At 44.0% G+C, this 24,952-nt stretch overlaps 1 protein-coding gene across 1 annotated transcript in view; it reads right to left on the reverse strand.

Annotated features, from left to right (window-relative positions):
- Positions 1-24,952, reverse strand: part of LOC124799122 (semaphorin-1A) — a gene marked incomplete at its 5' end in the record, with an annotated part of 341,830 nt that overhangs the window by 242,849 nt on the left and 74,029 nt on the right. Inside the window, one exon of the mRNA XM_047262659.1 lies at positions 19,072-19,123. Within this exon, the coding sequence (XP_047118615.1) occupies positions 19,072-19,123 (52 nt within the window). The remainder of the gene's footprint in view (positions 1-19,071; positions 19,124-24,952) is intronic.

The raw sequence follows: 24,952 nt of genomic DNA on the forward strand, positions 1-24,952 counted from the left end.
GTTTCTCTCTATCTGGCCTTTCATCGATCGTGATGACTCCACAGTATGCACTGAATATTAACTACAGTTGCTGCTATATTATTAGGCACTGAAATGGCGCTTTTACGACAGAAGCTTACCGAAATAGCAGCAACTCTCACACGTTTGTTCTTGTCATCACCCTGGTAATTGTAATCCACAAATTCAAGTGAGCCATTTCTAGTACTTCCAGTAAACACTGGAAATTCGTCTAGTGCCAACAATTTGTAAACAAACAAGTCTTTAATTGCCGCGAGGGGTAGCCGCGCGGTCTAGGGCACTTTGCCACGGTTCGCGCGGCTCCCTCCCTACCCCCACCCCCTCCTCGGCGGTTCGAGTCCTCCCTCGGGAAAGGGTGCGTGCGTGCGTACGTGTGTGTGTGTGTGTGTGTGTGTGTGTGTGTGTGTGTGTGTGTGTGTTGTCCTTAGCGTAATTTAGTTTAAGTTAGATCAAGTGGTGTGTAAGACTAGGGACCGATGACCTCAGCTCCGGCCGTTGTGGCCGAGCGGTTCTAGGCGCTTCAGTCCAGAACGGCGCTGCTGCTACGATCGCAGGTTCGAATCCTGCCACGGGCAACGATGTGTGTGATGTCCTTTGTTTAGTTAGGTTTAAGTAGTTAAAAGTCTAGGAGACTGATGGCCTTATATGTTAAGTCCCATAGTGGTCAGAGCCATTTGAACCATTTTGATGACCTCAGCAGTTTGGTCCCATAGAAACTTACCACAAATTTCCAAAGTATCTTTAATTACCAATCCTGGGCAGTAAATAACTACTTCAGTGTGGCGACATACACTCGTGATTACTAAATCCGTAGTAATCCATATGAAAATATGCTTGAGATACATAATGAGATACCTAATCCTTAAAGCAGTATTCTCAATGTAGGAAATAAAACGCTTGCAAAGTTCTGGTATGGCTCTACCTCGGAAGATAGAATTTCTAACAAGTAGGAAGACGGTGAATGAATTCACAACATGTTGACAGGTCGGTGACCGGTACAACCACTATCAGAGAGTCATGAAAATGCTTGGAAACGAGGACAGATATATTGCTGTTTTAGAGATGTACTATAAAATGATAACACTGCTCTTGTATATTCAATATGCGCTTCACTTTAAACGTAAGGTTACATCTGCATCTACCTCTACATACATAATAAGCAATTCACAATATGGTGCATGTCGGGGGAAACCTTGTACCACTGCTAGTCATTTCCTTTTCTGTTCCACCAGAAAATAGAGCGAGGGAATAATAGCTCTCTATATGCCACTGTACGAACACTCACTTCTCGTATAATATCTTCATAGTCGTTACGAGACATAAACGTTAGCGGCAGTAGAATAGTCCAGCAGTCAGATTCAAATGGTGGTTATCTACATTTTTCCATTAGAGCTTCGTGGAAATAAAGTCGTCTTCCGTCCATGGATTCCCATCTAAATGCCGGCCGGAGTGGCCGAGCGGTTCTAGGCGCTTCAGTCTGGAACCACGCGACCGCTACGGTCGCAGGTTCGAATCCTGCTTAGGGCATGGATGTGTGTGATGTCCTTAGGTTAGTTATGTTTAAGTAGTTCTAAGTTCTAGGGAACTGATGACCTCAGATGTTAAGTCCCATAGTGCTCAGAGCCATTTGAACCATTTTTGAACCCATCTAAATCCAGATAACATCTTCATAATACTCGCGTGTTAATCGAAGCTACCGGTAACAAATCTAGCAGCGAACTTCTGAGTTGCTTCAATATCTTCCTTTAATCTGACCTTGTCGGGATCCCAAACACTCGAGCACTACTCAAGAATAGGTCGCACTAGCGTCCTATACGCTGTCTCCCTTACGATGAACCACATCTTCCCGTCTGCTGCGGATCTCTGTGCTCAGCAACGTACGATGAACAGTGCGCTCAGAAACATTTGTCACGCACCAACATCATGCTCTTTCGACAGAGATGCAACAGATCACAATCTACCCTACTCTACAGGGCAGACAAGCCTCCGAACCGCATGTTCTGTGAAGTATCGTGGACGTCCAATAATTTAGCGCCTAATGTTGGTTTCACTATCCTTCTACCTCTTTCCGTAGATGCTCAGGACAGTAGGACGTGCACATTCGACCAGCTTCGCCGTTTTCGAGATACTAGTTCACAGGCTCTGCGTAATAATAATCTGTCAAAATCGATTATCACAGTGGATTTCCCCATCTGCAGCCCATATCTTCCCCAGGGTGATCCCCCTCCAGCATCTGCTCCGCTTACATACTTCGATACCGCGTCACGAGCCCACAACACCACCAGACGGCAATACAGCGCCGTGGTGGGCAGTGATCATAATGTTTTGGCTTGTCAGTGTTCGTGGGTGTAGAAGGGGGTGGGGGAGTGGAGATAGGGGAGATGCGTACGACACAGCTAGTGGGTCCTACTGCGACCCGGTGGCCCGTGACCGGTGGCTAGACACAGGAGCTGCGGGTGACCGGGCCTATCGAGTTATGATATCAGGGGGCGGCGGCGCGCGCTGCTGGTTAATATATCAAAGCGGCGGGGCGGTGCGGGCCGTGCTCTGCGCTATCTGTCCAGCATTAATCCCGGCCCGCACATTAATACCTGTCGCGGACCGCGGGTAATTCATTTGCGTGGCAGTGACTCACTGCGCCAAGAGCCGCTTAATTAACTGCATTGGCCCGCCGCCGCCACAACCCCGCATCTGCCTTCTTTCGACATCGGCCCCACGGTTTTGGTTTTTGCCCATCATGTATCATGTCTCGCTGTCTTATCAGCCCGACACCGGTCCCTGCCCAGGTTGGGCAGAGGTCCGAGGAGCTCGGACACGGCACGGTCCACTTCGCAGACCAGAGAGCACGTACTAAGTTATCTGAATTGATAAACTCAACTGGCATTTGAGTGACGGGCGGATGGCCCAGTCGTGAGGAAGTATTTTCAGTCGTTTGACCTGGCACCGGCTCTTGCCCCCTGCTCAGTCTCACAGTAGTGAGCAAGGCGAACTACTCGACGTCCTGGATCTATGAGGGCTATTCGGAAAGTAAGGTTCGATCGGTCGCGAAATGGAAACGACAGTTAAAAGCAAAAATGTTTTATTTACAACAGCTTGCTAAATCTTCTAGCTACTTCTCTATATAGCCGCCGCTTCGATTTGTCGTAGCTTCAATGGATTAGAAATAACAGTCTAGCATTTGCAAAACAAAGGTTTATTAAACCTTGACCATGTGAATTGTCCTGCTGAAAAAGCACATCACCTTGTTGCCAAATAACGGATCGTAGCACGGGAATAACAACACGTATAATGTATAGGTCACTGGCTACTGTATCCTGCAGAAACACCAAATATGACCGCGAGTTGCCTTTATGACGAGAATATTGGAAAATTGGTACAATGCTACGATAAACTTCAAGATTTTGGACATGGCTGCGCTTCAGCAACTGTGCAGGCAAGAACTTCACTGGATTAGAAATAACAGCCAACCAGTTGCAAAATACAGGTTTATTGAACCTTGAACATCATTTCCACGATTTTAAAACCATCTTCTTCAGAAGGTATAGTACGAAGAATCACGTTATCTATAGCCAATGTAGGAATCGTTTACTCCGTATGGCACATGTCATCCACTTAATCACCATTTAAAATACATTATATAAAAGTAGTAGCCATCCACTGTTGGGCTTTGTCTTACAGCTTCTTGAGATATCATTAAACGGCTACCACTTTTACATAATGTATTGTAAATGATGATTAAGTGGATGACATGTACTAGACAGAATCAACGACTTTAACATTGCCTATAAATAATGTGATTCTACGTGCAATATCTTCTGGAGAAGATGGTTTTAAAATCGTGAAAAGGATGTTCAAGGCTCAATAAACCTATATTTTGCAACTGGTTGGCTGTTATTTCTAATCCAGTGAAGTTCTTGCCCGCACAGTTGCTGAAGCGCAGCCATGTCCAAAACTTGAAGTTTATCGTAGCGTTGTACCAATTTTCCAATACTCTCGGCATAAAGACAACTAGCGGTCATATTTGGCGTTTCTGCAGGATAAAGTAGCCAGTTACCGATAGATTATACGTGTTGTTATTCCCGTGCTTTTTCAGCAGGACAATTCACATTCACATATGGCTGCTGCGACGTCACTTCCTCTTCGTGGGGTACAACAACTGCCCTACGAACAAGATCTCCATATCTCTCGCCAAATGCACATATATGGGACCTAGTGAAGCGGGAATTTACTCGTTCTCCACAGACTACAAGAACCTTTCCTGAACTGCAATAAACGGTGCAAGATGCTTGGCACAGTCCATGGCAGGTTGCCATTCCGCACCTTCGCGATCATTTTCATGCGACGATACAGGCCTATGTTGCCACTGTACAGTATATATTGATGCGGATGTTTTACTGCGACGTGTGTGTTTAATTTGGTCGAATTTCTTATAATGTAGTCTTACACTGATGAACTACGTGCCACGTCACTTGTCAATAAAATTACCTTGTCTTTCAGAATGTTGCATTTTTATTGTCCAGCAGTGTAGATAGCTTGGTAGCAATATTAAGTAGTAGCTGAGGCAAGTCATTTTCTGACCGCACTTTTCGATACTAAACCTCGAGCATCACAAGAATATCTCGAAAACGGACCTCATGAGGGTCAGTAAAGAAAGAAGTTTGTAATATTTCGTCGGCAAGGCAAGAAACTAGACGAAGGCCGAGAGAAAAATAGGTCGTGGAAGCGAAGGAAAGTGAAGGTACGTGTGATGAAGAGTGGAGAAGACTGGGATTGAGCGGAGAGAGGAACGTGGAGGGATAACAGGAAAAGAGGGAGAGGCTTATGTTCTAAACGGACACAGCCAGGGACTGGAAAATACGGACGATGATGACGATAGTGATTTTGTCGACGACGAGGTCACTAGAGATGGTGAAATGCCAGTATCGTCTAAAAACGTAGGATCTGAAAACAGCAACACTTATTATTGGTCGGTCTTCTGTAGGCAGGGCCTTCTTGATCGTAATGAAAGGCGATGGCTACGTAAATGAAATCATGTGGCATCGTTTTTTTAGAAACCAATTATCAAGTAATGTACCGTGCAATACAATAATATAGTACAGTCCTAACAAATATTTAGAAGAAACTTTTCTACAAGGACAAAATAATGAAAAGGATTAACTGATGAAAAAATGAGATTTCTTTTTTAGGTGCTTCCTTTTAGGCAGAACGCATGAAAAGTTGGGGAGAAAATGAGTTCAAATTCCAAAAACTCAATGAAGGAATGTTGCTGAGACACCTTACGCCAAGTCGCAGGGCCAGTTACGGTTGAGCGCCAGTTTTTGGGTGCGCCTGGAACCACCATTCGATCCTTAACGCCCCTGTCGGCCGCCCCGGCTGCAGAACCTGCGGCCTCCTATTCGCCGGAAGACCGGGAGAGGGCGCCGAAGAGGCGAAAGGAAAGGAAGGGGGGAAAAAAAGGTGGGGGAAAGTGAGGGAAAAAGAAGCGAGGCGACGTATCGTGCTAGAGAAGTGCCTGAATGGATGTAGCACTGGTAGTATCTCCTCTACTGGCCGGGCGCGCTGGAAATGGAGGTGCAAGAAATACGGGCCGCTTCGCGTGCACAATGGTGCGCGTCGCCGCCTCCCTCGCACCGTCCCAGGCCGCTGCCGCAGCCCCAGCACACAGAGCCTCGCTCGCTTTTCGTCCGACTGTCCGCAGACACAACAGCACGGGGCGCGCGTGCCCCGCCCGAGACAGCAGTGTAAACAAGGCACGCCCGGAGGCGACTCGCACCTGCCGTTCTAGCTCGCCTCTGTCGCCTGATCTGTATACAGCGCATGCGCGGCGGAAACAGGGCGCCTCTTGCAGAGGTGACAGCAGGAACAGCTGTCGGGTGGTAGCCTAGTTCGCGCTTCTCATCCTGCACAGGCGACCCACAACGCATCGCGGATAATTAGCACCTGGTGCAAGGACCGGCAGGTGGCTCTAAATATACTCTACGTTATCAAACGTTTCCGGATAACAAGTGGTGGACACCAATAAGTTTTGCGTCACCCTTCACCTTCAGAACGGGTTGAATTCAGCTGAGCACCCTTTCAGTGAGGTGTCATGTCTGCGGATGAATGGAACCCATTTTTCCTAAAGATGCGAAACCAAAGCAGGCTGTGACGTTGGACGATGGGGTGTAGAGCGATGTCAGCGTTGTAACTCAAACCAGAGGGGTTCCATTGGGTTCGGGTCGGGACTGAACAGACCAGTCCAATTCAGTGGTATTATTATCCACTAACCATTGGCTCGCCGAAGCTGCTAAATGACAGAGAACATTGTCACGCTGATACAATCACCGTCTGCTGACTGTTCCTCTGCTGTGTACAGTTCTGTAAACTGTATTCCTTTCCATTCGCATTTAACACATTCTTAAGCGCAGTACGGGAACTGCACCATAACCACTGAAAACAGTCCCATACCGTATCTGGCCTCCTTCATATCTCACTGTTGACACTACACGTTACAGTAGCTAATGTTCTTCAGGCATTCGCCAAACCCAAACCCTTCCATTGGATTGCCACAAGAATCTACAAAAGTGTGTGCCTTATGAGGAGCGGTTCAAATGGCTCTAAGCACTATAGGACTTAACATCTAAGGTCATCAGTCCCATAGATTTAGAACTACTTAAACCTAGCTAACCTAAGGACATCACACACTTCCATGCCCGAGGCAGGATTCGAACCTGCGACCGTAGCGGTCGCGCGGTTCCACACTGAAGCGCCTAGAACTGCTCGGCCACAGCGGCCGGCGCAGTTTTTCATTATAAAAATCAAATCCAAACTGCTGTAGATTGCACGGGTTATGCAGATACGCTAATACGTCCATAAGAGGCACTAGCGTGGAGAAGAGCATCAGTGCACTCGTCGGACTGTTGACAACAACAAAGAAAACAGCTCCATGATCAGGTCAAATAAAAAAATTTGTCTAACTGAAAACATTTCTAGTAAAATTTTCCGAGCTATTATGCTGTGGCCGAAGGAATTTCACTTTAGAGCCCAACGTTTCGTCCCCATCTCGGAGGACATTTTAAATGGTGATCATAGCTTAGTTGAACGTCCGATTTCAACCAGGCTCGCTACTGAATACAGCAAAATTCCGCTTCCGCGAGCGTCCGTGCAGCAGCGTGACGTCACATGTTATGAATACGGGAGTAACGTATGACGTCACGCCACTGCGCGGGAGCTCGCAGCAGTGGAATTTTGCTGTAGCCAGGGTGTGAATCGGACGATCAACTAAGCTAAGACCCCCCTTGAAAATATCCTCCGCAGATGGGGACTAAACGTTGGGTTCTAAAGTGAAATCCCTTCGACCACGGCATAACAGCTCGGAGTATTTTGTTAATTGTGACAATTCCAGCCGTGAAAGTTTACATTTTACAGAAAACATTTTGCACTGTTTCTACGATGACTCCTTTTTACGACGCCCTCTTCCCTGTGGGTAGACAGCTACATCCTGAGGTAAATGTCGATCGTAGTTCTGGAGAAATCTGTGAGTCTCGGGCGGCGTGCGGCAGCTACCCTGGAAGTCCCCCGAGTGGCCAGGGGAAGCCCCCAGCGGGCGCGGGGCACGCAATGTCCCTGCAGCCACCAGCCGTCAGCCGTCAGCCACTCCTGGGGCTGCGTTCGCGTGTCGCGTGACCCGCTGTCCTCAGTAGTGTGTCGTCGCGTGTGCGTGGGCTGGCCGCCTTTCCGCAGACAGCGATACCTGGACGTGTCAACTGCGGGGGGATCGAGCCGCCAAGTCACGCGTCTGGTCGGAAGGGGGGGGGGGGCGGTTTTAAACAATTACGCACCTCGCTTGCGTGAGAGCAAGAGCCCTCTGCTGTCTCATTTTCCTGCCTACCTCCTTCCGGGCACAACCTCCCCTCTCCTCTACATCTACTCCTCCACACATACTTCGTAGAGATGGTTCAGATGGCTCTGAGTACTATGGGACTTAACTTCTGAGGTCATCAGTCCCCTAGAACGTAGAACTACTTAAACCTAACTAACCTAAGGACGTGACACACATTAATGCCCGAGGCAGGATTCGAACCTGCGACCGTAGCAGCAGCGCGATTCCGGACTGTAGCGCCTAGAACCGCTCGGCCACTCCGGCCGGCGTACTTCGTACAGCTACAATACATTAGGGATGGCGGTTATCGACAACAACTGTTTAACCTGAGTGTTAAAAGCGCTCAAAGTAACCGGTTTCTGAAACAACCGATTTTCGGTTTCTTTATTCCAATGATTTCCAGTAATAAATGTAGAAATCGGAAAAAGACGGAAAATTTTGACTCGCTCAGTTTCAAGAAACGCAGAATCAAAATATTAAATTAAATCGGCAAATAAAAAGAAAACTTAGTCCATCCAACGTCTGCTGCTTTTCTCTCAAAGCTATAAATGGCTGAGTACTACAAAAAGTCACCAGTATCCTTCTGTAGATTCTATTTTTTTAAAATTGTGCTAAAATAATGTTGTAATCGAGGTTCATACAACTATTTGAGTATTACTAATAGTCAGAGCTAAACGGTGCAAACTGAGGTTTAAGAACTCAATTTCTCATGTTAATTTGTCCATTTTAAAGTGCTACAAGCATAAAAAGGCGTATTACGCATACACAGGCAACAGATCAACTACTTCCAGTTTTTATTGGAAACTATGATTGAATTGTTAAGTTATGAGATTTCTCCTAATATGATGTCGCAAGTTTGCTGTGGGTCCTCCCGTTCTTAATCTTTTAAAGGGAATAGAGCACTGTACTTCATTGGCACCGCGCATCTTAAAATCCTTGCAGACTATGTTCAAAAATGGCTCTGAGAACTATGGGACTTAACATCTGAGGTCATCAGTCCCCTACAACTTAGAACTACTTAAACCTAACTAACCTAAGGACGTCACACACATCCATGCCCGAGGCAGGATTCGAACCTGCGACCGTAGCAGCAGCGCGGTTTCGGAATGAAGCTCCTAGAACCGCTCGGCCACAACGGCCGGCAGTAACAGGTACTTTATGCCATATGTTTGATGCCCGTTTCTGTCGGCATTGTTTTTAAAATAGCACTGATCGCTTTTCCCATTTTTTTAATAATGCAATATTTTAAAGCTAAGAAAATTTTACGAATAAAAATTGTTTTTTTAAAAAGGTTTATTGGAAAATCAAACAATTTAACACTACTGCAACGGCTATTTGATATTTCGATTTTTTACACTGTTGTTAGTAAAAAATAAAAAAAATATTTTACAACCGAGAACAAATAAATACCGAAAAATGCCGGTTATTCAAAACTAAAATACTGATATCGGTTTTAAGCGGTCGGTTTCTCCCACCGCTACTGTACAATGCATAGCGTATGGCACATCGTCCCAAAATTATCGATTTTCTCATCGAATGCAGGCTTCCACGACGGCCGGTATTTGTGTTACCGATGATCGCTACGGCCCCGAGAAAACGCAGGAAGAAAATCAGAGGAAACACGTGGATTCACCACCGACGTCAAGGCGAAGCCCCAACCATACGCGATTTCCATGGAGTGTTAAAACAATCTACATCTACATAACTACTCTGCAAATCACATTTAAGTTCCTGGCAGTGGGTTCACCGAACCATCTTTACAATAATTCTCTGTTATTGCACTCTCGAATAGTACGTGGAAAAAATGAACAGCTATATCTTCCCGTGCGAGCTCTGATTTCCCTCATTTTATTATGATGATCGTTTCTCCCTGTGTACGTTGGCTTCAACAAAATATTTTCTAACCCGGGAGTAGAAAGTCGGTGGTTGAAATTTCGCGAGAAAATCTCTCCGCAACGACAAATGCCTTTGTTTTAAAGATGTCCAGCCCAAATCCCGTATCATGGGCGTGACACACTCTCCCCTACTTCTCGATAATAAAAAAAGCACTGCCCTTCGTTGAACTTTCTCTGCTTACGCTGTTAATCTCATCTGGTAAGGGTACCACGCCGCACAGTAGCACTCCAAAAGAGGACGGACAAGTGTAGTGTAGGCAGTCCGTTTAGTAAATCTGTTTCATCTTCTAAGAGTTCTCCCAGAAAAATGTAATGTTTGGTTCACCTTCCCCACTGCGTGTTCTGTGTGTTCTTCCCTATTTAACACGTTTGTAATTGTACTTCCTAGGTATTTAATTGAATTTACGGCCTTTAGATATCATCGATTTATCGTGTAACCGAAGTTTATGCTGGTAAGAAAAAAAAAAAAAAAAAAAAATGGTTCAAATGGCTCTGAGCAGAGATGGCTCTGAGCACTATGGGACTTAACATCTGTGGTCATCAGTCCCCTAGAACTTCGAACTACTTAAACCTAACTAACCTAAGGACATCACACAACACCCAGTCATCACGAGGCAGAGAAAATTCCTGACCCTGCCGGGAATCGAACCCGGGAACCCGGGCGCGGGAAGCGAGAACGCTACCGCACGACCACGAGCTGCGGACTGCTGGTAAGAGACAGAAGCGTCACAGCGGTATATTACCGAATTCTCGTAACGAATTTTTGGAATACTTTCAAGACGGAGTGTCGCCGGAAAGCTGCTCAATAACTTCTTTGGGATACCAAATATCGCCTCAACCTCACGTATTCTCCTGACAAGGCACCCAGTGATTTCTTCCTCTTTCCTAGGCTGAAAAAGTCATTGCGTAGAAGGCATTTCCAAGATAATGACGAGGCGATTTTCGAGGTGTAACTCTTTCTGAACATCCAAGGTGCAGACTTTTACATCAGAAAACTCCGCCGAATTATCTACCGTTGGGGAAATGTCTCTCATCATTGAAAGGTGAATAGGTAGAGGAGGATAACACCACCACCAACTTTCTTCGAGGTGATAATTAAAATGTTAGGTTTACCACTGTTGAAGAGGTGAAAAAAGAGAAGGAACAGCTAGGTACAGGGTTGTTATAATTTAGATTTCGCTGCTTGATGAAAGTAGCGCATGAAAAAAGAGTGATCGTACTACAACGAACATTTGTAAGGACATGCGGAAGAGAAACGACGAATAAATCATTGAAAGAAATATATTTTAATTTCCACGTGAGGTGGTTAAAATCTGGTTATTCACATGGTTATATCTGTATGGAGCGAAAAGTGGTAATTGACTCTAAATAATGAAAGACGTGAAATCATCCACATGAGTAGTAAAAGGAATCTGCTAAATACGGTTACACATTAAAGCATAAAAATCTGAACGCTATCAATTCAGCTAAATACCTAGAGATTACCATTACGAATAACTGAAATTGGGAAACATAGATAAAGTTATGGGAAAATCAAACCAAAGACTGCTATTTATTGGCAGAACACATGGAAAATTCAGCAGGTCTACTGAAGATACTGCTTAAATTACGCTTGTACGCCCTCTTCCGCAATACTGCTGGGGGGTGTGGGATTCTCATTAGCTACAAATGACGGACGACACCAGAAAAGTGCAAGAAGGGGATCTCGTTTTGTGTTGCCAAAGGTATAATACGCGCATTGGGTTGGCAATCATTAAAATAACGCCGTTTTAAGTTGTGGCAGGTGTTCTCGTGAAATTTCAGTAACCAACATTCTCCTGAGAGTGTGAAAAATTTTGTTGGTGCCTACCTACGTATGGAGACACGACAAGCGCGATAAAATATGATAAATCAGAGCTTGCATGGTAAAATTTTTGTGATCTTTTTTTTCGTGCGCTGTTCGAGAGTGAAACGGTAGAAAATAGTTGAAGGTAGTTTGATGAAACCTCTGCCAGGCACTTAATTGTGAATTGCAGATTAATCCTATAACGTAAATGTACTCAGTTCCGAACGATCGGCCAATAATTCGGTTCGCTCCTGGGAGAGGTCGACGGCCATTTGCCCACAAATTGTAAGAAGTTAGTGTTGCCATGGCTAAGAATGCTGGACGCAGTTTGCGATTTTCTAGCAGTGGACCAGTCGTGTCACGACACTGAACGTCTACGGTGCACCGTTCGAAAAGTGCCGCGGACAACTGTGAAAAGGTGTCCGTACTCACCACCATTTGCAACGTGGCTTTCGAGTAGACTTTGCTCTTGTGTTTCTTGTAAGGGTTGAAGTTGATGACAAGTGGCCCTGAAACATTTTGTGGAGTGATACTGCACACTTTACGCTCGCTGGGGCAATGAACACTCAGAATTGTCGGACTCTGGGATCGTCACCGCCAAGGAATTTTCATGAAGTTTCCTTGAATAATGAACAAGTCACTGTGTGGCGTGTCTTTTCTACACCGTTCATGATTTGTCCCTTTTTCTTTGACGAACTCGGACCTCAAGGACCAAGCACATGTAGCGTGAACGGCATGTCTTACTGTAATCTGCTTCACCAACACGTGATCTCTCCTTTACGGGAGAGAGGTGCCTCGAACTCAGTTGCTTCGATACACGATGCAGCTCCAGCTCATATTGCCCGTGACAACACTTGGTTATTCCGTAATACCGGGTGATCAAAAAGTCAGTATAAATTTGAATAGATAGAGAGGTACAAATTGACACACATGCTTGGAATGACATGGGGTTTTATTAGAACCAAAAAAGAAAAATACAAAAGTTCAAAAATGTCCGACAGATAGCGGTTCATCTGATCAGAATAACAATAATAAGCATAACAAAGTAAGACAAAGCAAAGATAATGCTCTTTACAGGAAATGCTCAATATGTCCACCATCATTCCTCAACAATAGCTGTAGTCGAGTAATAATGTTGTTCAAAAATGGTTCAAATGGCTCTGAGCACTATGGGACTTAACTTCTAAGGTCATCAGTCCCCTAGAACTTAGAACTACTTAAACCTAACTAACCTAAGGACATCACACACATCCATGCCCGAGGCAGGATTCGAACATGCGACCGTAGCGGCTGCGCGGTTCCAGACTGTAGCGCCTTTAACCGCTTGGCGAATAATGTTGTGAACAGCGCTGTAGAGCATGTCCGGAGTTATGGTGAGGCATTGGCGTCGGATGTTGTCTTTCAGCATCCCTAGAGATGCCGGTCGATCACGATACACTTGCGACTTCAGGTAACCCCAAAGCCAATAATCGCACGGACTAAAGTCTGGGGACCTGGGAGGCCTAGCATGACGAAAGTGGCGGCTGAGCACACGATCATCACCAAACGACTCGCATATGTCGGACATTTTGTGAACTTTTTTTTTCTTTTTGTTCTAATAAAACCGCATGTCATTCCAAGCATGTGTGTCAATTTTTACCTCTCTATCTACAATATTCCGTGGTTTATTAAGTTTTCAAATTTATACTGACTTTTTGATCACCTGGTACATATGTAGAAAACCGAATCATTGTCCGATATTTCCAAACTATGTAATCACCAATGTAACCACATTTGAATTCTCTCATCTGGCAATTACAATGTGGTTCTTTCAACGGTCTGTTAGTTACTTCCCATTCACATGTCCCTATAAATGTTGCAACACTGTTTCAGTGCCCTACGATCACATGCTTTTCGTGGGAGCCCTCTCAAGTAGCGGAAGTTTGGTTATAATCAGCCTGTACGTTTAATTTTCCTTGCACTGTTTTGGTGCCAAAGAAGTTTTTATTGGAGGCGTGGCCTACAAGCGTAAGTAATGGCCTATTATAAGTCGTAAGACTCGGTTTTCCCCGCTTAGGATATGTAACGGAGCAGAAACCGCCTCCAAATAGGGACAGGTTCAGAGCTCTCTGCGAGAGAAAGCGGCGTTCGGCTTGAACTGTAATGGATGAGCCTACCCGCGCACTACATCATGCAAGGGGGTTCGCACGCAGCAGTTTTAAGGAACCGGGTTGCGATTAATAACGCTGTTCTGCTTCGGCTGTGACGAATGCGCCACGGAATGACACCGTGATGAATTAGCGCTATTCTTCTGTCGCACTGCGAGCATAATTTACGAGTTGGTTGCAGCGAGTCGGCGTTTTGCGGGCCCCGAGTGAGGTCTTCCTTCCCCTGCACAGTTCTCACGCTCTGGCATGACCTTTAGTCTCGCTCTGTTACTATCCCTCGGCTCGGTATTAAAATATTCTCTAGAGAGACAGCGTGCGTTGTAACGGTTCAACAGACAGCGCTACGGGCTAAAACAAAAACGACCCGGATATGAATTCCTCATTGGTACTTTTACTGTCACAGTTTGAGGACCACGAACTTCTATGACCTGCGCTCAGTGTGCCAGACACGCAAGCCTGAGTCTCCCATATTATTGGTTTCCTTCTGCTTGCTAGCTCACTTTCATTCTGAGTAAATGTCTTTAATCTTGGAATCGATAACAAGTTCCTGTGTCTACCTTAACTACTTCTGTCATATGTAATGATTTGATTTGATTTATTGCTCATTTAGAGACCTACTGCTTTACATTTTGTAAAAGGTCGTCCATTTTACAGCTGTTCATGTAGATTACAAAACATATTCCATATTACAAACAGCAGTTATTGTTTTCAGCAATTACAATGGAAGTGATATTAAGTTAAAAATACATTAGAAATCGAAAGAAAAAAAAACAACAAAAATTATTCAAATTCTAACACGAATAACGGCGCTATATACATTGCAAGTAACGCTCCAATGATTTCGGCTGAATTAAATTTACAATTTAATTCTTAGGTATTTGAATCGAAGCTGCTACTGCTCAGAACAGATATAATACTTTCTGCACGAAGCGTTGTACTGACAGTATATAATTTTTGAACTGTTGTTGCACAATGTTTGCGAGATTCTTTAGATATTTAATTCCCAGTTCATTTGACACTTTCCAGTCAGCTGTAGTCAGGTTACTACTATCTTGAAGGAAGCGGATAATCAGTAAGTAGCAGACTGTTAGTAATAGACCGCTGCTGCCTCTTTCTAAGCAGCAACAGTCTCATTAACACTTTGCCACTTGCTATTATTAACTTCCTCCAGTGCAGTACATATTATCAAGAAAAGTATATATCTGTGACCAGTTCAGTGTTGGTCGGTATGTATTATTCTGGACAACTGAACGCTGGGTTTGTAAGGATGTACCTTTCTAGAACGATAATCGATGTATTTTAAGGGCCAATACGTTTCTGAGCCGGACACAGCATTTGTGGACAAAGCCACGGACCAGCGAACACGTAAGCCCTCGATTCTCCCAGCCTTCCAATACGGCTTAGAGACCACTTGTTTTGTGAAGTACACAGAGAGAGAACGATAGCCGAAACCGCAGAGGCCTTTGGTTTCCTTAAAGCACATGGAACAAATGTTTGTTTTTCGGCTGTAGGAGAGGGCTGCCGGGGGATCGACGTGTTTAGCTGCAATGCAATATGCTCCGCCGCTCAGGAATATTGCCCCACATAGTTTGATATTTGCTTCGGGTGAAGCAGCAGTCGGAATGGCGGGAGATGGGTCGGGGAGAGGGGGGGGGGAGAGGGGGAGAGAGAGAGAGAGAGAGAGAGAGAGAGAGAGAGAGAGAGAGAGAGAGAGAGGTGGGAGGGACAAGGGGAGAATATTGAGAGGGATCAAGGTAGGCAGAAACATCTGGTTTTACGGGAAATTTGGTTGCTATATTATTTGTTTTTCATCTTTTACCTGAGTAGAAGAGACATGCGCAATGAACTGCGCAAGAGAGAAGTCCATACGTACCGGTTCTTAACGATAACTACCCCTTGTTTTTTCCACTAGAATGGTGCTAAAATGACCACCTAAATACAGGGTATAGTACACAAAGCACTCATTGTAATGTCTCTTACCAGTTACGACCTGGATGAGAACGTTTGCTTCAGTATCAGATTCATAGCTGTTCTTCAATCTGTTTGTTCCACTACCATTACTTATTTCGTCCAACATTAGTTTGTAACTTAGCGGGTGGCGAAGTAATAGTAGTGCTACAAACTGTGTAAATGGACTACAGAGTACAGTACTGAGATAACAAAAGAAGCAACGTGATCTCATGAAATTTTAAAACCTTTTAATTTTTTAAGATTCTGAGATGATTTAGAAGTAATAAGAAAGACACACACTTTTTATATAATCTAGAAACACTTGATAGCGCTCAAAAAATTCATCTTTATTAGGACGTATTGTTGCGAAATACCATCACGGGAAAGGGAGTACATATATCATACTACTCGTTTATTGTATTACGACGCGGTAGAGGTAACATTCACCTACAGGTTTAAGACAGTTTTTGACACTGTTGTCATAAAAATATACGACATTGACAATGCTGCCATAAAGATGGCGTTGATATTAACACTTTTTCCGTTGCTTTAGTAAATGTTGGTAAGTAAGGTTAGTGTAATAGCTACTAGGTATCAAGAACTGTTTCTTTTGCACAGCATTTCAAATTAGTTGTATTGCAGCTTCAGTTGGGTGGATTGGAAATCATACCATTATAATTTTATTTGTTTTGGACGGTTTACACCCAGCTCAAATTCATTCAAAGTTAAAGACAGTGCGTAAGCAGTGTGCTTTTTAATTATCGACGGTTAATAAATGGGAGGCTGAAACCAGACATGGGCGTGCTTCTGGTCAAAAGAACCCGCGTGAAGGACGTCTCAAACTTGCAGCTATACACCCAAATATCGAGAAAGTAATTTGATATTCGACGGCAGGCGATTAAAGGCTTATGACATAGCTGAGCCGAAGACGTACCATGAGAAAGAGTACAGTACTGTTTGCATTAACAATTACCTATAAAAAAGTTTTGTGGGTGGTAATAACCGCAACTGTCGAAAGTTCATCAAAAGTACTCCTCAGAAGTTTTAACGTTTTAAAAAGAGTCGTCCTGATTTGTTTCACCTGTGCCGATTTCACCTACGGAATGTTTGCGGCTAGTGCATCCTATGGTAAAATATGAATTACGTTTTTTGATTACCTCTTAAGAAAATGAAACAGCATCGTACAAAATTATACAGTATTTCATACCGAACAATCAAAATACCACTACAAAAGGTCCTTTGCCGATAGGAAGCCAGCTACTATGTTCACCGGATCTAAGCACACCAGGTGTACAATGTTTGTGTCTCGAAAATATTTTACATTATTTGAACACGTTGTGGCAATCGTAAATTTTTTTTTCAGGTCTCGCAGGATGGTAATTCAAAGATTGAATCTACTCACTGAAAAATAGTTGGACACAGTGCAGTGGCTCAAAAAGAGATTACTTGAAAAAGGTGCGTTTTTTATCTATAAAATCAAACTTTGCCATTACCGAGCTGTGAATTTTTCTCATAACTGTCATAAGTATTTGGGACATTACGTGAAGTTGCAATAGCAGTACATTAAATCGTCATATACTCCAGTTTTAACACTCTCTGAATCCCGAAGAAGCACCTCAAGTACGAACTCGCAAGTTTCTTTCATACAAACTGTCCGCCGTGAACTAAATTTAACAGGAATCTACGAACATCTCTATAGAAGTGACAAGAATCCTTTACGAAACGTTAGAGTTTTGCTGCTGAAATTCACCCTCCACTCAATTACATCGGGACGTGATGAAGGTTACAATCGCCAGTTGAAAACAAATGCAGTGTGTAACAGTGTCATTTCATGGGCGGATGAGATCTTCAACACAGACAGCCCTGAAAGCCAAGATCGCTTGATTTTAAGGCCTTTACTCCAATCACTAGTTTCGGCAGAATAGTGCTGTCATTTTCAGACTGGCTTTACAATTTGCATATAGAAAACGTGAGGTCGTCGACATGGCATGTATTTTTGGTGCTATAAATGTTGTACTTTTGCCTTTTATTCATTTGTGACCCATCAGGAAGCATTCTGTTTAATAAATGACAAATCATGTGGAGTTTTTTAATGTATTTACACTTTGTGCTCAAAATTTCGACGACACATGTATGTGAACGTATACGCAAAGTGTAGTGCCAATATGAAGATGACAGCACGATTCTGTTGAAACTACGAATTGTAATAAAGACCCCCAAATCCAGCGATCTTGGCTTTCACAATATATAAAACAGAGATCGCCCCAGTAACATGTGTAAGTTATACAGACACCTGGTTGTGGTGGTTCGTGCAATATCTGTGGGTCCCGTTCTAATATTTTTTCATACAATTCTCCTTTCCCACCTGCTTTCTCTGTTAGCTATAAATACAGAAATATTTCAACACTGAATGTTTTCTGAATTCTGTGACACGTTCCATACACTTTGCATTATCAATTACCTTCTGAGAAAAACTAATCTTTTAATGTATAACTCTGTTTTGAGTGAACTGTTGGTAGGGACCATCACAACACTGTGCTGTTCGATTTTGTTGACTGGAGACTAATTACCGGAAATAGGAGGCACTAGGTTATCTAAAACAGTCTGAATAAGAGAAATTTTCTCATCATCTACATCATTGGCCTGGTGAGATACTATTGAACTGCCGTAAAATAACAAATCGAATGTTACCAACTTGTCACGAGTAACTATTCGTTTTCTTTAGTCGCGTTAGTTAACGTGTCCTGTTACGTCTGTACTGACTGCGTATTTACGTCAGCTTGCACTGTACAAGCCTATTTATCGGCGTTTCCCCACGAGCGTAATACCTCGCGTTCAAGCTGTCTCTACTCGACGCGGATGGATATTAATGACGTAGTCAAGTTCCACACGTTGTAAACATCCAGCTAACGGCGCAAAGCGTTCCTAAATTCCCAATTGACGCATTACATCCTCAATTAAACATCCAGTAGACGACGTTACCCTGCCACCGAAAGATGTAATAAAAATCGGATGAGTGCAAATAGAACACTGGTTCTGTGAAAAGTTCATTATGGATATGGATAGTTCTATAAGTTTTGATGGGTGAGTTTGTGCGTACGAAATTACGTAACATAAATGGCTGTATCTTTTGACTGGATTGATTTAAAATTTTAAACTTTTTACACCCCCAAGGGGTGTATTAGTTTTGCCATAAATTTCAATTTGATGCCTCTACCATTTTCTGGGAAAAAGGAGTCTTAACGTGGCAACAATAAAGTGATCATATACGGGTTTCGTTTTTACCGACTGAGGTCGAGTACCGTAATAAACAGATTTTCCGAAGTATAAAAGGCCTCTCGGACAGAACATCTTATGAAACCAGTGGGTACTCACCTGCTCGGTGAATTCTGTGAGGTCTCGAAGGCTGATATTGTAGACGATGTTCCTGCAACAGACAGAAAAACACTGAAGTTAGATGTTATTGCTTAACTGATAAACACCGAGCATATTCGAATAATGTCTCGGGTTTTATGATGCCGGTTTCTAAGGCACAATATTTTATAGACTAAAGGTAAAGTTAACCGAAATGTATTTCTCTTACGTTTTGGAAAGAGAAGAAACGGATAGAGCTAACGACTACATTTTCCAGAAAATACCACCTCCGTCTGCTGCAAAAATAGGGGCGAAGATAAATCTTCAAAAGAAAGCTCTTAAGCTAATGCACTGAGAGTCAGTCTGTATGATAAATAGCACTCCACTTGCCAGTTGCATCGCATACAAGAGAAATTTTCTCTCAAAATACATTCCTGTTGAAAATGTGTCGAACATTACTAGTTTTCGTTTACTGCTGTACATGTGAGGCAACCATTACTTCACATGGCTACCGTTAACACAGATGCATTCATATTTAAAGTACCATTACATAAGTCGACGATAATTCATGTGGCTTAGATTTGACGGGTCATTTAAAATCACCACCTGTAAAAAGTGAAAGAAGATAACGCACCCTTGACTACTTTAGTACAAGTAGAATTCGAAGTAGAACTTATAGGGAAGAATATCGATCTTGTCTTTTCATTACATTCAGGCAAAGGACGAAAAACGTGAATTTCAGTCAATTATTTTTTATTACTTGTGCCCACAGTATTTTAGTATCATAAAAATGACAACGTTTCCTTTTATTTCTTACTATTAATTTTTTTTACTGTCAGCTACTGTGATTTCGGCTGCTGGCCCATTCTGAAGTAATAACACGTTACGAATTCCGTAAATGCATATTTATTCACATCAAGAGGACAACCATGTCTATATGTTGCAAGTGCATAATACAACAGGATTTCTCATCACGTATACAAAAGAACATAGTGCAATTTCATATAATTGTAGGAATTAGGTCTCCCCATTACACAAACAACTTTTCTTTTTAGTGCCCAAACATATTTCAGCACCTTTGTTGCCATCATCAGTGAGTACTTCTCATTTTCTAGGATCTCCTTCACATTATTTTACAGCTGACCAGGCCTACTGTTGTAGCATCTATCCTCATTCGCATGCTCACCTGTTGTTTGAAGAACTACATCAGGAAATTACCTTTCTGAACTTTACAAGACAGCACTAGCTTGAACATCTTGTTTTCACACAATAATAGTAACATAAACATTGTACTCCGGGAAGTTCAGATGAGACTGAAAACGAGGACAGGTGATACGAAAATAACTATGGCATTCTGTACAATAACGTGAAGAAGGTGTTACAGAGCCTGATACTCTACAAAATAACAAATGACTAAAAAGGCCCACTGATGGCTGTTCAAAGATGCTTAAACACAAAAAACGTTTTATAACAGTTGTATAAGTCTAGTTACATACGTTTTATTATTTTCTACTAAAATATTAATTTCAAACTTAGGTAAAAACGATGAATTTTTAAACTGTTACTGAGTGTCAGGAGCACAGCAATAAGTGGTAATAATTCCTGTTCTTAGTAATTTTGGAGAAAAACTGTTTCACTTTCACTGCAGCAAATACCCAATCTGGCACGCAGTTTCACATTCCAAGGAATGCAATCCCCATCAGAATTATGTGAATGTGGTGGAGGTGCAGAACAGTGGTCTAAGAGGCACAGCAAACACAACTCATGTTTGTCAAGAAAATAATGGAATGTGTGTTTTGTGTTCAATACGAGGGTTGGAACTTTAATAGTGGCAACTATTTATTTACAGCTCGTACAAAATACACATGTGTTTTACTGACCTTCAGAGTAGACACCAGCATTGTGTATACCGCGTTGCCAGCGATGTGGCAGTAATAGGATACTCTTAGCAGTGCCAGTTGTGTTGACAGTTCGCGCGGCGCGGTCTATTGGCCGATGAATTTGTAGCAGTTCTGAAGCGAATGCCGTGAAGTGTTTCCTTCAGTTTAGAAATCAAGTTAAACTTACGAGGGCTTAAGTCAGGGGAGTGCAGTAGGTGGTATAGCACTTAGCAACCCCATCAAACAAATCAGTAACAGCTTGCACTGTAAGTGCTTGAGCATTGTCCTGCAAAACGATGGTCAGGTCCTGCAGAAAGTGTCATCACTTTTGTCTCTATGCTGTTCATTTTTGGAACGCAACTTACGACCAGCTTAGAGACAGAAGTGATGACTCTTTCCGCAGGACCTGACCATCATTTTGCAGGACAATTCTTAAGCACGTACAATGCAAGCTGTTACTAATTTGATTGACTGATGGGGCTGCTAAGTGCTATACCACCTACTGCACTCCCCTGACTTAAGCCCTCGGGAGTTCAACTTGATTTCTAAACCGAAGGAAACACTTCACGGAATTTGCGTCAGAACTGCTACAAATTCGTTGGCCAATAGACTGCACCACTCGAACTGTCAATACAACTTGCACTGCTAAGAGTATCCTACGACTTCTACACCACTGGCAACTGGCTATATACAATGCTGGTGACTACTTTGAAGGTCAGTAAAACTTTGAAACACGTATCTATTTTGTACGAGCTGTAAATAATTAGATGCCACTATTGAAGTTCCAACCCTCGTCGCACACTGTAACAGTGTATGTGTATATGTATGTCTGGGATCTACTCCTATCCCTAAGACAGATTTCCACAAAAGTTGGCACATAAAGAGCAAACTTTTGGAGTATCAGCACTGTGGGGTTCATAAGCGTCTAGCTCCAATAGTTGTGGAAATATGGGCAAATGTGTGTTTTTTTAGCCCCTGCTGCTTGGACTGCCCTTCATGACAGGCATGTTGTGTAGCAACAGTATAGGCCTGCCTTGTAGATCTGCTTTGCAGGGCAGCTTACATGTCAGTGGCAAAAAAATGGCTTATGACTGGAGGCTGTCCAGTATGGCAGGTGTGTTGTGTTAAGGTGCACAGGCCTGGCTTATCAGTGTGCTTTGCAGGGCCTCCTACGCATCAGGGGCAAGAAAATTGTTTTCAAGGCCCCAATGTGTTGTCTGCCCTCCATGAAAGGCATGTTGTGCCAGTATGATCTCCATGCTGTGTCGTCCTGTTGTCCAGGGGCTACACATGGAGATGGTTATGGCTGGGAGAAGATTGAGATGGATAGAGGAGATGATGAACAGACAGAGGAGTGTGACAGGAAAGGATGAATAGTTAGGGAAGGGGACATGAGTTTATAGACAGGGAGGATTGGCTGGAGGGTATGGACAGAGAAAGTGGTCAAGTGGGAGTAGAGAGAGGGGGAATAGGAGTTCGATAGGAGGAGATTAATACAGTGAGGTGGGGAGAAGGATGTGTGGGGACAGGGGGGGGGGCAGGAGGAGACAGACAAAGAAGAAAGGGGAAGGAGGATATTGACAGACAGGGGAGGATTGGTATAGCACTGCAGATGCTCACGAGAGTCCCATTCGACACACTTACTGTGCTGGTGGAAACCTGTGAGGCATACATTGGTGGACACACTTTGCGAAATTATAATTTGTTCTTAATGACGGTGTGAACATTTCGAAAGCACAATCCGACCTCTGCGGTAATGCTTGCTACCGTAACTCGCCAGTCATGAGCACTGAGAGCACACATCCGCAGGAAATGGGATCAGTAAAGTTGGGTGGTTGTTTCAGACAATGCACAACTAACCAACGACTTCCGCCCTTCCCTGACTCGCTCATACCACGCCTTGACCGCTGCAAAGGACATGCAGTGCTCTCCGCACACTTGTTCCATTTCTCAAAGAATTTCTGTTTCCTGCACTCCTTCCGCTGCCATAAAACGCTCTACGTCCTTTTGTACTCCCTTTGAAGCCTCCATTTCACGACGTTCAGCACAATAGAGTGCAGTGGACGGTCGAAGCGTGTGCGAACTCTCTCTGACGTCACGTGGGCGTGTGCCAATGTCCCTCTAGCAGCGAATTTGGGGACTCAAAGCTCTTGCAGACAGTTCGCATCTTCTGCAGGCAATGATACTAGGGTTCCTTCAGCGGTTTTCATTTTACGTCCTGTTATGCTTTCCTTTATTTAATGCGCCACACTTTAACTCTACCATCACCTCTTGTCATCAGGGACTTATCTGAAACAGGCTAAGGTTTTCCAGTCTTCTAGGATCCAACTGATATTGTCGCGAGCCCAGGAGATGCGCTGCAGGCGATGTGATGCTAGCATGACCCGTAAAAGCCAAATTTCGCCGTACTGACGTAACGGATAAGTTCAGCGTACACTTCACATTTGTTTCTGCGTTCATACAATCAGTGGTGCTTGTCTGTTAGCACTGACGACTCTACGAAAACACCGCTGTTCTCGGTCGTTAAGTGAACGCCCTCGACCACTGCGTCGTCCGTGGTGAGAGTTGACTACTACAATCTGGTATTCTCGGCATACTCTCTACGCTGTGGGTCTCGTAATATTGAATTTCCTAATGATTTACGAAATGGAAAGTCCCATGCGTCTAGCTCCTACAACCAGTCCGCGTTCAAATACATTGATTCCGGCCGAGCTGCCATAATCACACTGGAAACCTTTTCACATGAATCACCTGAGTACAACTGACAGTTCCGCCGATTTACTACCCTTCTATACCTTGTTTATGCGATACTTTCACTATTTCATGACTTTTGTCACCTCAGTGTTCATGTCAATGAAATGTGAATTTTATAAGGGTTTAATTACTGCCGTATTTTGGAAGTTTTACGCTGTACAATGACGAAGCCGATCAATAAAGTACACCGAGTTGTGTATAAGCATTAAAAAATAAATAAAACAAATCTGACCCATATTCTGCTGCAATTCGATATCTAGGCGTGCACGAACCACCACTTCTCTTCCAGTCGAGCAAGTTTCGTCCTAATCGCATTGCTCCTTTTCGCCGGGCATCAAGGTGGTAAAGGTCGATGGATCCAGCCCTGTGAGGAAGACTGGCAGCTGACGAGGCCAGGACAGCACGTGGGAGAGAGTGGGGCCGCGGGCGTCGTGTCGAGGAGTGTGCGGGGGTGGCAGTTGGGGGCGTCTGTCGGGGGCGGCAGGCGGCCACGACGATCCCGGCGGGGCGGCGGATGGCTTTTCCGTGTCAGTGCGGCGCCATGCGGTGCCGGACCAGAACGGCGCCTCGTGTAGTGACTTCACGAGCTGGAATGGCACTGCTGCCGCTGCCCATTCCGGACACTAGCACCTCTCAGGAGGGCAAAGAGCTGATACCCTCACACAAGTAAAGTGCTTGCGGACACATGGTCCCGAGGGCGAAGTTCATTATCACTCCAGAACACCTACAACTGGAACCTGATGGACAGGAACAATTCGGAGCTCAGGTATCCCGTGCGCTGCCATCGTGCAACGGAAACGGCCGATGTATGCTGTCGAATGGTCGATCAGGTTCTACAGGAGATTAAGTGATGAAATGATCGTGTAGCATTGATGACCGGGAGGTCGCATCTGGAGAGGTTCGCCGCCGGGTTGCACGTCTTATTTCAGGTGACGTCACGCTGTGCAGCTTGTGCCTCGGTGATGGGGAATGATGATGAGGACAGTGCAACACCCAGTCCACGAGAGGAGAAAATCTCCAACCCGGTCGGGAATCGAACCCGAGCCCGCTCCATGATAAGCAAGCACGTTAGCACTCAGCTCTGCAGGCGGACTCTTCAGGAAATAAAATCGCCAAACAAATTATTAATCAATACCTTACAGACCACACTGGTCGCTTTCGTGCTCTGTAGGTTGTGTGAGACTGGTACCAGACAGTCATACGGCCCAGACTAAGATCCACGTTTCACAGTTTCTAACGCAACATTTAACTAAAACTAACAATCTGAT

The sequence above is a fragment of the Schistocerca piceifrons genome, chromosome 5 (genome assembly GCF_021461385.2).
Source record: "Schistocerca piceifrons isolate TAMUIC-IGC-003096 chromosome 5, iqSchPice1.1, whole genome shotgun sequence".
Taxonomy (NCBI): Eukaryota; Metazoa; Arthropoda; class Insecta; order Orthoptera; family Acrididae; genus Schistocerca; species Schistocerca piceifrons.